A 12918-nucleotide genomic window follows, 5' to 3' on the forward strand; every position below is an offset into this window, starting at 1 on the left:
GAATTTCATAAAAATTCAAAATATTGTTTAACAACCCAAACATGCAAAATATTATTATGGAAAATGCATTTTAGGTTTTTTTCAGTTGATTAGATTTCTATTTTCACGATTTTTTTTTGCAGTTTTTGGAAAAAAAATTTCGCCCTCTGATTTTTCGGACCAATTTTGAAGAAAAACTGAAAAAAAAAACTTTGAAAAATATTAACAACGGCCTAACCAGGCTTTCGAAAACAACAATAACCAAAAAAATGCACGTTCAGCTTTCCAAGAACCACCCTACCCCAACAATCCTTTTGCCACGATTCAAAACTATCCGAAGCTCACTTTTGTTTTATGAATGAAAATTCCGCGAGTGCTCACGCTCTCATCGCACGAGATTGACTCATTCTCGTGGTGACCCGTGAAGGATGAGCCGCTCTCGTGTGAGACCGAGCCGAAGCGAGAGCATCTCCTGCTCAATCTGTCAAACGCTGTCAAAACACACGGCCGCCGCGGTTTTATTGTTCTTGTTTGCGGTGTGTGAGTGCGAGTCCAAAGAGTGAGCCGTGAGTGAAAATTTTCGCCGCTGCTTGGCACCCGAAAGAAAGAAAAAGATTTTCACTGTCTCATCCGCCAACACAAAAGCAATCGCGCATTGCAGAAAAACACACACACTCTGGGTGCGTGCGTGTGCAGAAGTGACTTTCTGCGAGGAGAACGAACAAAAGTGCAGTTTTTTCACGCCCGAGAAAAGTGTCACCGCCAACGTCATAATTTTTGCCCAAACACACGCAACGAGATCCGGCCAAAAGGGCAAAAAAAGGGTTGTGTGCGTGCGTGTGTGTGTGAGTCACCTTAAAAACAGATCACAGCCTGCTGCGTTGGTGTGGTGGAAAGTTTCGATTTTTTTTCCGATCGGAGCAATCGATTTCGCGTCATCGCGCTTTGACAGCTTCAGCGCCTGCTGCTGAAAATGGAAGCCGTCCTCGTTGCATAATAATTTTGCGTTTGACATTTCGCCGTGTGAAAAGATTAGCAAAGTCCCCGTGCCCGATTAGTTCGAAGAGAAGCTGAATTCCGGAACGACGGCGATTCCCGAGCAGCTCCGGGGTCAAAGGAGCACTTGGTGGTGTGTGTTATTGTGGTGAGGAGTGAGCGGTGGAAAGGTGAGGAGGAGGACGGAATCTTGAGCGAATCATTTCCGATTATTTATCCACTCTTGCGTGATTTGCTGAGCTGAGCTGAGTTGACAGGAAAGAAACAGAAAGAGATGACAAAATCGAGTGCGAGAGCGAAAGAGCCTGCGATTTTTTTTTCGTTTTTTCTTGTCATTTAATTATTGAGGCAAAAATTAGTGCGATGATGAAGATTTTTGTCGTCGTCGCGGTCGTTTCGTGTGAAGACAGGAGCATTTTTACGTTTTCTCTTTTCGGGTGACATTCGCAATTTTTTCTCACTTTGCGAAAGTCGCTTCTCATCTCATCGATCTGAGATTTTCGCCCAGTGAGAAGCCGGGCTGCAGTGGTGCCAGAAACATAAGCAAACTTGCCGCATCTTGCGGAAAAAAATCAGTTTCAACAGGGTACTAAAGCCCTATGTCAATTATTATGTACAACGGTGAAACACACGATTAAAAACCATTTCTGATTACCTTTTCTATTTTAATGCAAAAAAAAATAAATAAATAACGAGACAACATTTTTTCGATGGATCAACCATGATCACCTTGGAATGAGCTGTCAAGTAGGACCTTTTCTGTCAAGAAGGGCCGCGAAGTTAATTTTTCAAATTTGATTTAAAAATCCTTTGCGGTCGTACAAAGGGTATACACTCAACCCCCGGTAGTTGGTCACTTTTTCGTTTGACACTTTTTTAGTTTGTACCCCGTTGGTTGGTCAAAGTCAAACTAAAAAGTGACGAACTGTCACTTTTTACACGGCGCTCACGCACACTATCAAAACAAACGTTTAGTAGTGTGTGTGAACTCCGTGTAAGAAGGGTGTCAAACTAAAAAGTGACCCCGTTCGTTTGACAACAGTTGGTGTCAAACCAACGGGGTTTGAGTGTATTACAAAAAAAACACACACATACACAATTTGAAACCGGACATCGTCATACACTCTGGATAGGTTGACAAGTTGCTTTGCGTATGGACAAATTTTAAGGTTAAATCGTCTGTTTTAATCATGAGATATCTTTATGAAACTTTCAGGAGTGACTACAAATATTTTTTTTGTGCATTCAATAAATTTTCTATAATATGAAATTGGCTAACACTTGTCAAAATAAAACAATTTCCCTTAAAAAAAAACTGATATCAATGTTAAACATAATTCTAAAAAATATTGATGGTCAACTGGAGAAAAATTAGGAAGTTTTTCAATTGGCGTTTAAATAGGGTAGTAGCTTGACAGTTCGCTCCATAAGAAATACATTGTTCAATTCCAACTTTTTGGGGAGTTGGTTTAGGTATCCAAAAACACCAGGAAAAAAAACGTTTATTTAAGACAAATCGAAATTACACGATTTTAGCTTCATTCATCAGCAAACAAGGTCAAAGTCAAACTAAAAAGTGATGAATTGTCACTTTTTACACGAGACTCACACATACTTTAAAACAAAACGTTTGGTAGTAAGTGTGAGCTCTGTGTAAAGAGGGTGTCAAACTAAAAAATGACCCCGTTCGTTTGACAACAGTGTACCAAAATTAAACCATTTACTATTTTTACGCTTTACATAGCTATGGGCATCAAACTGGGTTCTAAAATTAAGCTTAAATTGCTGATATTCTTATACACAATTATAAAGCTTATCTAGAGTTTTTTTTTGAATAGGTCCTTTAAACATAATTAACCCTAGTCTAGTCTAACCCTAACGCAGCCAGTCTTTCGAGGGCATAGTGGAAAATGCCTTAGGTTGATTAACGCCTAGCATCCTCTTGTCATTATTCGCGATCAAAAGCTCAAAAATTCCGACAGATGGCGCAAAGCATCGAAGAATGACGATTCAAATTTTCGCTGTTCGGTTACATAGGAATGCAAACTTAAAATTGAATTTACAGCTCATAGAACAACTTTTGAGAAAAAATTCAAGTAGTACGATTGTTAACTCTTTGCCCTCTATACATTAACGCAATAAAAAAAAATTTGAAAAAAAATAATTTTGAAAAAAATAATATTGTTTAAAATGATAGAGCATCAAAAGTTAACAAAGTATCAGCTCGAATTTTTGCTCAAAAGTTGTTTTCAACGCTGGAATTTAACAAAACAAAATTCGCATACATAACCTCATAGGGCGGAAATTTCAATCGACATTCTTCGCTTTTGCTACTCAACACTAGGTGTCGCATGTCGTTTGGCTCTTGAACGGCAATTAACAATTGAGGTTTTGCAGCGCGACTGTGTTTCAAATGTAGGTGGCGCCAAAATGAGGTTACTTGCCAAAAATCGCATTTCTTTCTGCTGGATTGAAGAACAAAATCGCTTATTTCTCATGATTCCCTGCGTCAATCATAATGAAACTGGTTGCAAAAGACGAGAAAATTTTTTTGCTTTAAAATAATGAACATCAATTGTTGAGCGCGCAAAAATTTGTGACCTTTTTCTTTAAAAAACATGTTTCGGAACACGAAAAAATGAGTTTTCCGGTATATATCAACGAAATAAGCATTTATATAGTTGATAACAGATGTGTTAACGTATATTCAACAATTTCTATTGATTTTTGACAGACTTTGTTGCCAAATAGTCCAAATAACTATCTTTTACTAAATTTACAATTTTCTCATAGAAAAATCAAACAAATATTGTAAAGTTATACATCAAATTGTTGGAAATAATCTCATCCGAATCCGGCATAAGTTTTATAAAAAATGTTGATTTTGAAGGCAAAACACCTTTTTTCGAAAAATCATAGGTTTACGCTACTTGTTCATAGGTGGCGACATGTGTTTTTTAGCTTTGCTGCAAATTCTCTATTGGGTACTAAAGCCCTATGTCAATTTTTATGTACAACGGTAAAAAACACGATTAAAAACCATTTCTGATAACTTTTTTTCATTTTAATGCAAAATTTTTTTTTGACTAGACAACATTTTTCCGATGGATCAACTATGGTCCCCTTGGAACGAGCTGTCAAGTAGGAGCTTTTCTGTCAAGAAGGACCGCGAGGTTAATTTTTCAAAATTGATTTAAAAATCCATTTTAAACTCTTTGTGGTCGTACAAAGGGTGATTGTACTCAGAAAAATAAGCTTTATCGCTGTAAACAATAATATCAGCAATCTAAGCCTCATTTTAGGACCCAATTGCAGTGCCCCATTGCATTAGGTTGCATTGAAACATCACAAACGTTAAAGCGGCCAGGCCAACTGCAATTGCTTTTAGGATATTTAAAAAAACTCTGTTTATGTTATTTTATTTTTTGGCTCCATAAGGTTTGTTGGTAGCAGGCGTGCGATGTACCTGCGATGTACCACAATGTGGAACCAAAAATCAAGAGGCAGTGGTAACTCTGTGCAATGACCCTTTGTACGACCAAATGGGTTTAAAATGGATTTTTAAATCAATTAACCTTTCTTGGCAAAAAGAAGCTTACTTGACAGACATAAAAACACATAAAAATACATAAAAAATGATGATAGTTGATATTAATAAACATAACGATAAAGCAATTTTTTCATGCGAGTTGACTCTTTTTTCAACTAGCTTGGTTGCCTTCTCGACATAAAATATCATCAATTTTGCAAGGGAACCACAGTTAATCCCGCATTAAAATAGAAAAAGTGATCAGAAATGGTTTTTAACTGTGCTTTTTAACTAGGGCAAATCCGTAGTTACAGTTCAATAGGTAAAATCTGCGTTTGTAAACAAGAAGTCTATCCCCCTCTTTCTGTCATTTGAGCAAAATAGATAGACTGCTTGTTTACAAACGCAGATTCGCCCTATTGAACTGCTACTACGGAAATAGTTTGTTTGTATAATAAATATAAATATAAAATTTCTAGAAAGAAAAAAATGAAAATCACACCCTTACCAAAAATCCTGATTTTTTGAGTTCCAAATCCCACTTTTCATACGATTTTTTGAGTTCAGGTACTACAACCATAAAAAATGGTTATATGGGTTGAACTCAAAAAATCGTATGAAAAGTGGGATTTGGAACTCAAAAAATCATGATTTTTGGTAAGGGTGCATAGAGTTTTGATTATCTTGGCACCACTGCACCCTCGGCGGATGAGATCACGCGTGGATGACATCGCGCATTTCGCCCTTTGTTTTCCTCATCGTGTTTTGCTCTCTCATCAGCCGCATTCGCTTGTGTTGGTGCATCTCACCAATCTCACCGCGGGAGAGAGAGAGTTTTCGCCCCAGTTCAGCTCAGCTCACGCAAAAGTCGTGAAGTGAGTTCAGTTCGCTTCTCACCACCGCGAGACGTCTCTTCTAAGCGGATCGAAGTCGGCCAGGTGTTGCAAGAGTTTTTCGCAATTTTTACTAATTTGTGCGTTTCTTCCGGTGCCGTGACCACCCGCTGGACCTGAACCGTGTTGGGCCGCCGCTGGTGCAGCCGGAGAACACCGGGAACGAGCGTCGGAACGGGCGGAAGGAGCGGATTTTGGCGACGGAAAAAAGCACTTTGCCAGCAGCCACACACAAATCGACCGTCATCGGGGCAGAGGCTTCCATTTTGCTATTTTGCCCCTTTTTCGCGTTGAACGTTGACAGTTCTGTTTGCGGAACGTCAAAGGCGGAACGTCTGAGTCGTGTCGCAGGAGGACGATTCCGGAACCGCGTAGGACCAACATCGGCACCGAGCTGGGATTTCTTCCGACCGCTGACGGGGGCTTGAAGTACGTATTTTCGCCTCGTACGATTTTGGGGGGTTTGGGGTTTTTTTTTGGCACTTTCTGATTGTAGTTTGTCTTTTTGTTTTTTTCTCTTCTTCTTCGAATCGGAAATAACCCCTAAAATCGGTGTTGCAAAACAAAAACACACACACACCGAATTGTGTTGAATCACGACGGAACCGTTGAAACATTGTAAATATGGTTGCAGCGCCGCTATGGACTACGATAAGACCGTAGAAGCAATGGATACGCAAGACGATAACGAGTTAGATCCCCCGAACGTGCAAGCGCTGGCCCCGACGACAGTGGTAAACCCAGCGAACGGAGGTGGTGGCGGAGCAGTGTCCGCCGGTCCCGAACAGATGAACATGGACGATCAGGACAATCTGGACGACGAGGTCCGGTCGGAGGCGACCTTTAGCTTTAAGGTGGAGAATCTGAGCAAGCTGACGGATTCGGTCCTGTCGCAGGTGTATTACGTGCGCAATCTGCCCTGGAAGATAATGGCCATGCGGCGAACCAACAACACAACGTCGCCGCCCAGCAAAGGACTTGGCTTTTTCCTGCAGTGTAACGGCGAAAGTGACACCGCAAACTGGAGCTGTTCGGCGTCGGCCGAGCTGCGGCTGCTTTCGGTCATCCCGAACCGGGATCCGTTCGTGCGCAAGATCCGTCACGTGTTCAGTCGCGTCGAGAACGATTGGGGCTTTTCGTTCTTAATGAACTGGAACGACATCCTCAACCCGGAGAACGGTTACATTCAGAACGATTCCATCACGCTGGAAGTGCACGTCACGGCCGAGCCTCTGCGGGGCATTTTCTGGGACTCGAAGAAGCACACCGGCTACGTGGGCCTCAAGAACCAGGGAGCAACCTGTTACATGAACTCCCTGCTACAGACGCTGTACTTTACGAATCAACTGCGTAAAGCCGTGTACAAGATGCCAACCGAAGCGGACGACGACTGCAAGTCGGTCGCGCTGGCACTGCAGCGGGTGTTCCACGATCTGCAGACCCAGAGCAAACCGGTTGGCACCAAAAAACTAACCAAAAGCTTCGGCTGGGACGCGCTGGACTCGTTCATGCAGCACGACGTGCAGGAATTCCTCCGCGTGCTGCTCGACAAGCTGGAAAACAAAATGAAGGGCACCAGCCTGGAGGGAACCATCCCGAAGCTGTTCGAGGGCAAAATGATCTCGTACATCAAGTGTCAGAACGTGGACTACACGAGCCGTCGCACGGAAACGTTCTACGACATCCAGCTGAACATCAAGGGCAAAAAGAACATCAACGAGTCCTTCAAGGATTACATCGCGACGGAAATCCTCGACGACGACAACAAGTACGACGCGGGCGAGCACGGCCTGCAGAAGGCCGAGAAGGGTATCCTGTTCAGCAAGTTCCCGCCCGTGCTGCATCTGCACCTGATGCGCTTTCAGTACGACCCCATTACGGACAGTTCCGTAAAGTTTAACGACCGGTTCGAGTTCGACGAGAAGATCAACCTGGACCCGTTCCTGGAGAAACCGGAGGACACGTCGGCCACGTACATCCTGCACGCCGTGCTCGTGCACTCCGGCGACAATCACGGCGGCCACTACGTGGTGTACATCAACCCGAAGAACGACGGCAAGTGGTGCAAGTTCGACGACGACGTGGTGTCGCGGTGCACGCGCAACGAGGCGATCGAGCAGAACTACGGCGGCCACGACAACGACCTGAACATCCGGCACAGCAGCAACGCGTACATGTTGGTGTACGTGCGCGAGTCCACGATTCACGAGGTGTTGGAAGATGTGAGTATAGTTTGAAGGAGGGGGGGTTTTTGGAGCGTTTTGATTGAGGGATGTATTTTTTGTTGTTGTTGGATGTAGGTCAAGAGCACCGACATTTCGGACGAGCTGCAGGAGCGGCTGGATGAGCAGCGCCGGATTCAGCAGTGCCGTCGTACCGAGCGCACCGAGGCGACCAACTTTATGAACATCAACGTGCTGCTGGAGGACTACATGGAGATCTACCAGAAGTCGGATTTGTTCGATCCGGCCACGGCCACGTATCGGACGTTCAAGGTGCGCAAAAGCACCACAATTTCGGAGCTGGCCGGAATGTTCTCGAAGGCGTTCAAGGTGGAGCCGGACAAGATGCGCATGTGGACCGTGTCGAAGAACGGGCTGAGGATACACAAGTTCCAGCTTATCGATGCGAACACGAACGAAACGTGCAGCAAGTACGGCTACCAGGATCCGAAGAACTCGTGGACGATCTTTCTGGAGATGGCCTCGCCGGAGACGAACCAGCTGAAGCCGATCGAGCAGAACGACCTGCTGATCTTCTTCAAGTCGTACGATCCGGCCGAGAAGCGCCTGAACTACTGCGGGCATGGCTTCTTCAAGACGTTCCGGTTCCTGTCGGACGAGTATTTCCAGGAGGAGTGTCGCAAGCGAGCCCACTACGAGCCGGACACGGAGATCCGGCTGTACGAGGTGACGGACATCAACAAGGCGGTCAAGATGCAGGAGTTCTTCGTGATTGACTCGGCGCTGTCCCTCCCGATCAACGGATCGATCATCATCATCGAGAAGGTGAGCGCAGGCGAGGTGGAGAGCTACGAGTTCCCGACGTGCGAGGAGTACCTCAAGGATCTGTACTGCCGGATTGAGGTGCTGTTCGTGGACACGCTGAACCCCAACGACTCGGGCTTTACGCTGGATCTGTCGTCGGAGTCCAACTACGAGCAGATCGCCAAGGCTTGCGGACGAAGGATCAATGTGGATCCGTACGAAATTCAGTTCTTCAAGTGTAAGAACTTTAGCGAAATCCCCGGCCAGCCTCTGCCCCACAACTACAGCGGAACGTTGAAGGACATCCTGTGCTACACCAAGGCCAAGACGGTGAGGAAACTGTTCTACCAGAAGCTTTCGATCAGCATCAACGAGCTGGAGAACAAAAAGCAGTTCCGCTGTCTGTATCTGATGCCCAACCTCAAGGAGGAGAAGGAGCTCATTCTGTACCCGAACAAGAACGGTACCGTGGCGAGCCTGCTGGCGGAAGCGGCCAAGGTGATCGAGTTCCACGAGAACAGCACCAAGGTGCTGAGAATATCCGAGCTGTCCAAGAACCGACTCGCGCCCGGACCCGCCAAGGACACTCCTCTGGACCAGCTGCACGACTACACGGACAACACCTTCGTACAGCGGACCACCATCAGCAACCAGAAGATGTACCGCATCGAGGAGGTCGCCGAGGACGAGCTGAACCCGGCCGAGAACGAGATGCTCGTGCCGGTGCTGCATTTCACCAAGGACATCGGTAGCATTTTCGGCATTCCCTTCTTCATCCGGACCGTGCACCAGGAAACCTTCGCCACGCTCAAGGAGCGCATGAAGAAAAAGCTAAACGTCTCGGACAAGGAGTGGGAAAAGTACAAGCTGGCCATCATCACCGAGCACATTGACTACATCGACGACGAAACGATCGAGATCAACCTGGAGATGTTCAAGCCGGACCTGGCCGATCCCAACTCGCGGACGTACCTCGGGCTGGAACACATCAACAAGAACACCAAGCGAAGCAGGTTTAGCAACATGGAGAAGGCGATCAAAATCTACAATTAGAGAGCACCTCTTCATTTTTTGCGCCTTTCTCACTCTTCCCCCCCTCAGCAAAGCACACCCCATCCGGATTTGTCCTCCCTGTTTCCCAAAATCACACACACACACACAAACACACTCACGCAGCGTTGTAATGAAGGAAGATTTTTATTGCTAGTAATTTTAACTAATTATTTAATTGAGGCACGTAAAAACTCTAAAATATTGTCGCCACCACCCCCTTCCTGCCTCTCCCCCCCCTTTCCCATAGTTTTGCGCCAAACATTGTGTCACAGGCGGCGTCAGTGAGAGAGAGAGAGAGAAAATTAACGTTCCAAAATTAACGAAACAAAAATCAATGTTGAAAAAGTAAAGCGAAATCACCGCGTGAAAAGCAAGATTTGCGAGAGAGAAAGCTGTTATTTTCCATTTCCTCCACCCTCCCTTCCTTTATTAATATTTTTTTATATGAAATGTTTACTTTCAAGAAAAACGTAAGCTTATGAATTGAGCGAGAGCGAGAAAGAGAGAGCGAGAGTTTTTAAGTGTAATCATTATCTACTTAGTTATCACTGTGGGTGGGCGACAACTCCTGGCGAGGAAAAAACAGCATCAGCAGAGTGGAAAAGTTGTTTGTTCTTTTTTTTTGAAGTGTAGAAAGCACGCGTCCGCGCATTGTTCTGCTTGTTTTCTTTTTTTTAAATTCAATTGTTTAATTTCGTGTCACTCGACTTTGTTGCATTGGAAAGGGTTTCTTTCCTCGTTTCAGGAATTTATAAATCGCTTTTGAAAGTGATGAACACAGTAAGAGAGAAGGCGAAACGATTATTTATATTTAAATATTAAAGCTAAAAAACAAGATGAGAAAGGTTAAACAAATAAGACTATAGTTATAATTGCTGCTAATTGCAAAGTATAAAACAAAACAACAGCAAGCTCGGCTAGGAAATCCAATAAACTAAACAAACAAAAAAAAACTATATTTGCTGAACGAAAAAATACTGACTGTGGAAGAAAGCCTGAAAAAACAAAACAAACATATTAAAAAAGAAAAAAAACTCAAACACGCAAAGCCGCAAAATGTGTCCTGTTTTTGATTGTGATCGCCACCTCGGATTTTTTTCACTCGCTCGTTTGGTTTTTGTTTTTGCTCTCCAAAACTCAGTGAACCAAACCGACTAACAAACAACAACCCAGAACTTCTTTCCTCTGCGCTCTTGAGAAGGGACACGACAACTGATATGGATATGGAAGGAAATAAAAAACAGAATAAATTGTGTAACAACTTAGTGTAAAGTGCGCGCGAAGAAAAGAAAGAAAAAAAACATCGGAAAGAAGGTGAAGAAATTAGCTGCGGAGAATGTGGCGAAATGGTATAATATTAAAGGAAAAAAAAGGAAACAAATGTTAAACGGTAAGAAGAAGGAGAAAAAGGAAAGCCCAGAAAAGAAAAAAAAAAGATGAAGAAGAAGACGCTGTTGAAGATGGAGGAGTTAGAGGATGGAAGGAGCTAATTGTAATAAAACAGTAAAAATTATAAAAAATTGCAAAAAACAATAAAAAATGTTTGAAAAATCAAAGAAAACTACTTTTTTTAATTTAATGCCCAATAATAACATCTTTTTACTAACCAGTAAATTTTGTTCGCCATTGAACAAGCATTCTAGTGTACGTCCTGCTGTTAATCTATTTTACTTCCCACAGTGATTGGTAATCGACTATCTGCGATAGTGAATCGATTTCGGTTTATCAACATTTATCGCGTTTATTTTGAAGTTATTTAGCAATGGGGTGATTTGTTGGGATGTTCCTTTTTTATTATGTAATTTTTACGCTTAAAAAAATCTTTACCCTTCCACGAGATTTTTTACCGTTTTTTCTTGCCATGTTTTCTTCTTGTGTTTAAAAAAAAATCAGTAACCACGTGAACACTCCCCCTATAGTACTGTTTTACTTTGGATTTTTTTTTTAATTTTTGAACCTTGGATTTTTTTACTGATTTTTTTAAAGACTGTTGTAAACATTTTTTAATGTTTGTGTTGCTCCCCAAAAAAATCTTCGTTTTGCCAAAAGATATTATGGAGATCGGCTTGCAAAAATGGTGATAATGGAGTAATAAAAAAAGGAGGTAGAAAAAAAATCAGCCTCGGTTAAAATTTTATCGATAAATGTTTGGGAGATAGAGCCAAAAAATCCACTCGCTTGATCAAAAATAATTCTTTTGTAATTATGTACAATCCAGACTCGATTATCCGAAGCCTCGATTATCCGAAGTTTCGATTATCCGAAGGTTTGTATGGGACTTCGGATAATCGAATCACAAACAAAAAAATGTTTTTTCGTGGTTTTTTTACCTTAACCATCAAATTTGAATTCTGCGACCCCATTTTAGGCAAATTTGAATGGTTGATTGCCTGTAAAATTAAAAAAAAAACGCAATTTTTTCAATATTTCATCATTGCCATTTTGGATGCTATCTTGGATTTAATAATTCTAAATCACTTCACAGCGGTTAAAGTATCATACATGCTCAAAAATCAAAAATAAGACTACGAAAAAAAAAATTTCGTTTTTCGCTATTCGATTATTCGATGTTTCGTTTATCCGAAGTGAACTTTTTCCAAGGCATCCGGATAATCGAGTCTGTACTGTATAGCTTTCATGAAACAAATATTTTATTTAAATATCAAATTAAAGCCGAAATTCAGCAAAAATGTGTTTTTTCAGAAAATTTTAAATTAGGCTTCTTTTTTATTTTTATTGCAACATATTTAAATTAATTTCCTGCGTTGATTTTGCATGTTTGCAAAAAAAAAAATATTTCATTTTTTTCTGAAATTCTGAAAATCAAAAAAAAAAGTTTTTTATTAATACTTAAATATTTGACTAATGTTTGTTAAAACAATTGAACTGGTTTAAAAAGCATATTAAACACTTTTTTTGTTCTAATGATAAAACTATTTTTAAATTGTTTTGCCTCCCCTCCCCTTTTCCTCCTTAAATTCCGTTACATAAAAAATTAAAATGTAGAGAATAAATAATTTATAAATTTAACTCTAAAAAATTCTTAAACAAAAAAATTAAAAAAAATGAAACACTAATTTTAGAATTCAAAAATTCAGGACATAAGAAAAACAAACGTAAATGTTTTTTTAAGTTCTTGAAAAAAAAAACATTTTTTAATTATCGTACTTTTTAATTTTTTATGTTTTGCCTTCGGATTTTTGCCTTCCTCACCTCAATGAAAAAAAGCTATAAAATCATTCGAAAAATGAACTTCTTTATTCGATCTCGTAGTACCACCTTCACGTATTTCTATCAACTCAGAATCAAATTCTGAACAAATGTCTGTGCGTGTGTATGTCTGTAAGTCCCCGGTGCAATTGGTTGGACAGTTTTGGTCTAATTCGGTCCGTCTTGGGGCCACACAAAACCCTAGGTAATATTATGAAGTTTAGAAAAGTACTTCATAAGCTAAAACCATTTTCGCAAGATTTTGTATAAC

At 41.6% G+C, this 12918-nt stretch overlaps 2 protein-coding genes across 3 annotated transcripts in view; both read left to right on the forward strand.

Annotated features, from left to right (window-relative positions):
* The window catches only part of LOC120412803 (leupaxin), a 108493-nt gene that overhangs the window by 15855 nt on the left and 79720 nt on the right, over positions 1 to 12918 (forward strand). The gene's annotated exons all lie outside the window — the stretch shown is intronic.
* Positions 576 to 10998, forward strand: LOC120412802 (ubiquitin carboxyl-terminal hydrolase 7). Of its 2 annotated transcripts, XM_039573398.2 has the most exons (4): positions 576 to 1145; positions 5544 to 5826; positions 6032 to 7619; positions 7698 to 10998. In XM_039573398.2, exons 3-4 carry the CDS (start codon positions 6039 to 6041, stop codon positions 9435 to 9437), a joined length of 3321 nt encoding a protein of 1106 aa, XP_039429332.1. In that variant the 5' UTR covers positions 576 to 1145; positions 5544 to 5826; positions 6032 to 6038; the 3' UTR covers positions 9438 to 10998. The 2 variants fall into 2 exon arrangements, with proteins under 2 accessions (XP_039429332.1, XP_039429331.1); XM_039573397.2 differs by lacking the exon at positions 576 to 1145 and having other exon boundaries at positions 5396 to 5826.

This window comes from Culex pipiens, chromosome 2, assembly GCF_016801865.2.
Source record: "Culex pipiens pallens isolate TS chromosome 2, TS_CPP_V2, whole genome shotgun sequence".
NCBI lineage: Eukaryota > Metazoa > Arthropoda > Insecta > Diptera > Culicidae > Culex > Culex pipiens.

Bases quoted from the DNA above. Each gene is read 5' to 3' on its own strand.
- LOC120412802 (XM_039573398.2), top strand. From the start codon at position 6,039: ATGGACTACGATAAGACCGTAGAAGCAATGGATACGCAAGACGATAAC. The intron at 7,620-7,697 runs GTGAGTATAGTT...TGTTGGATGTAG, and splicing joins TTCACGAGGTGTTGGAAGAT to GTCAAGAGCACCGACATTTC.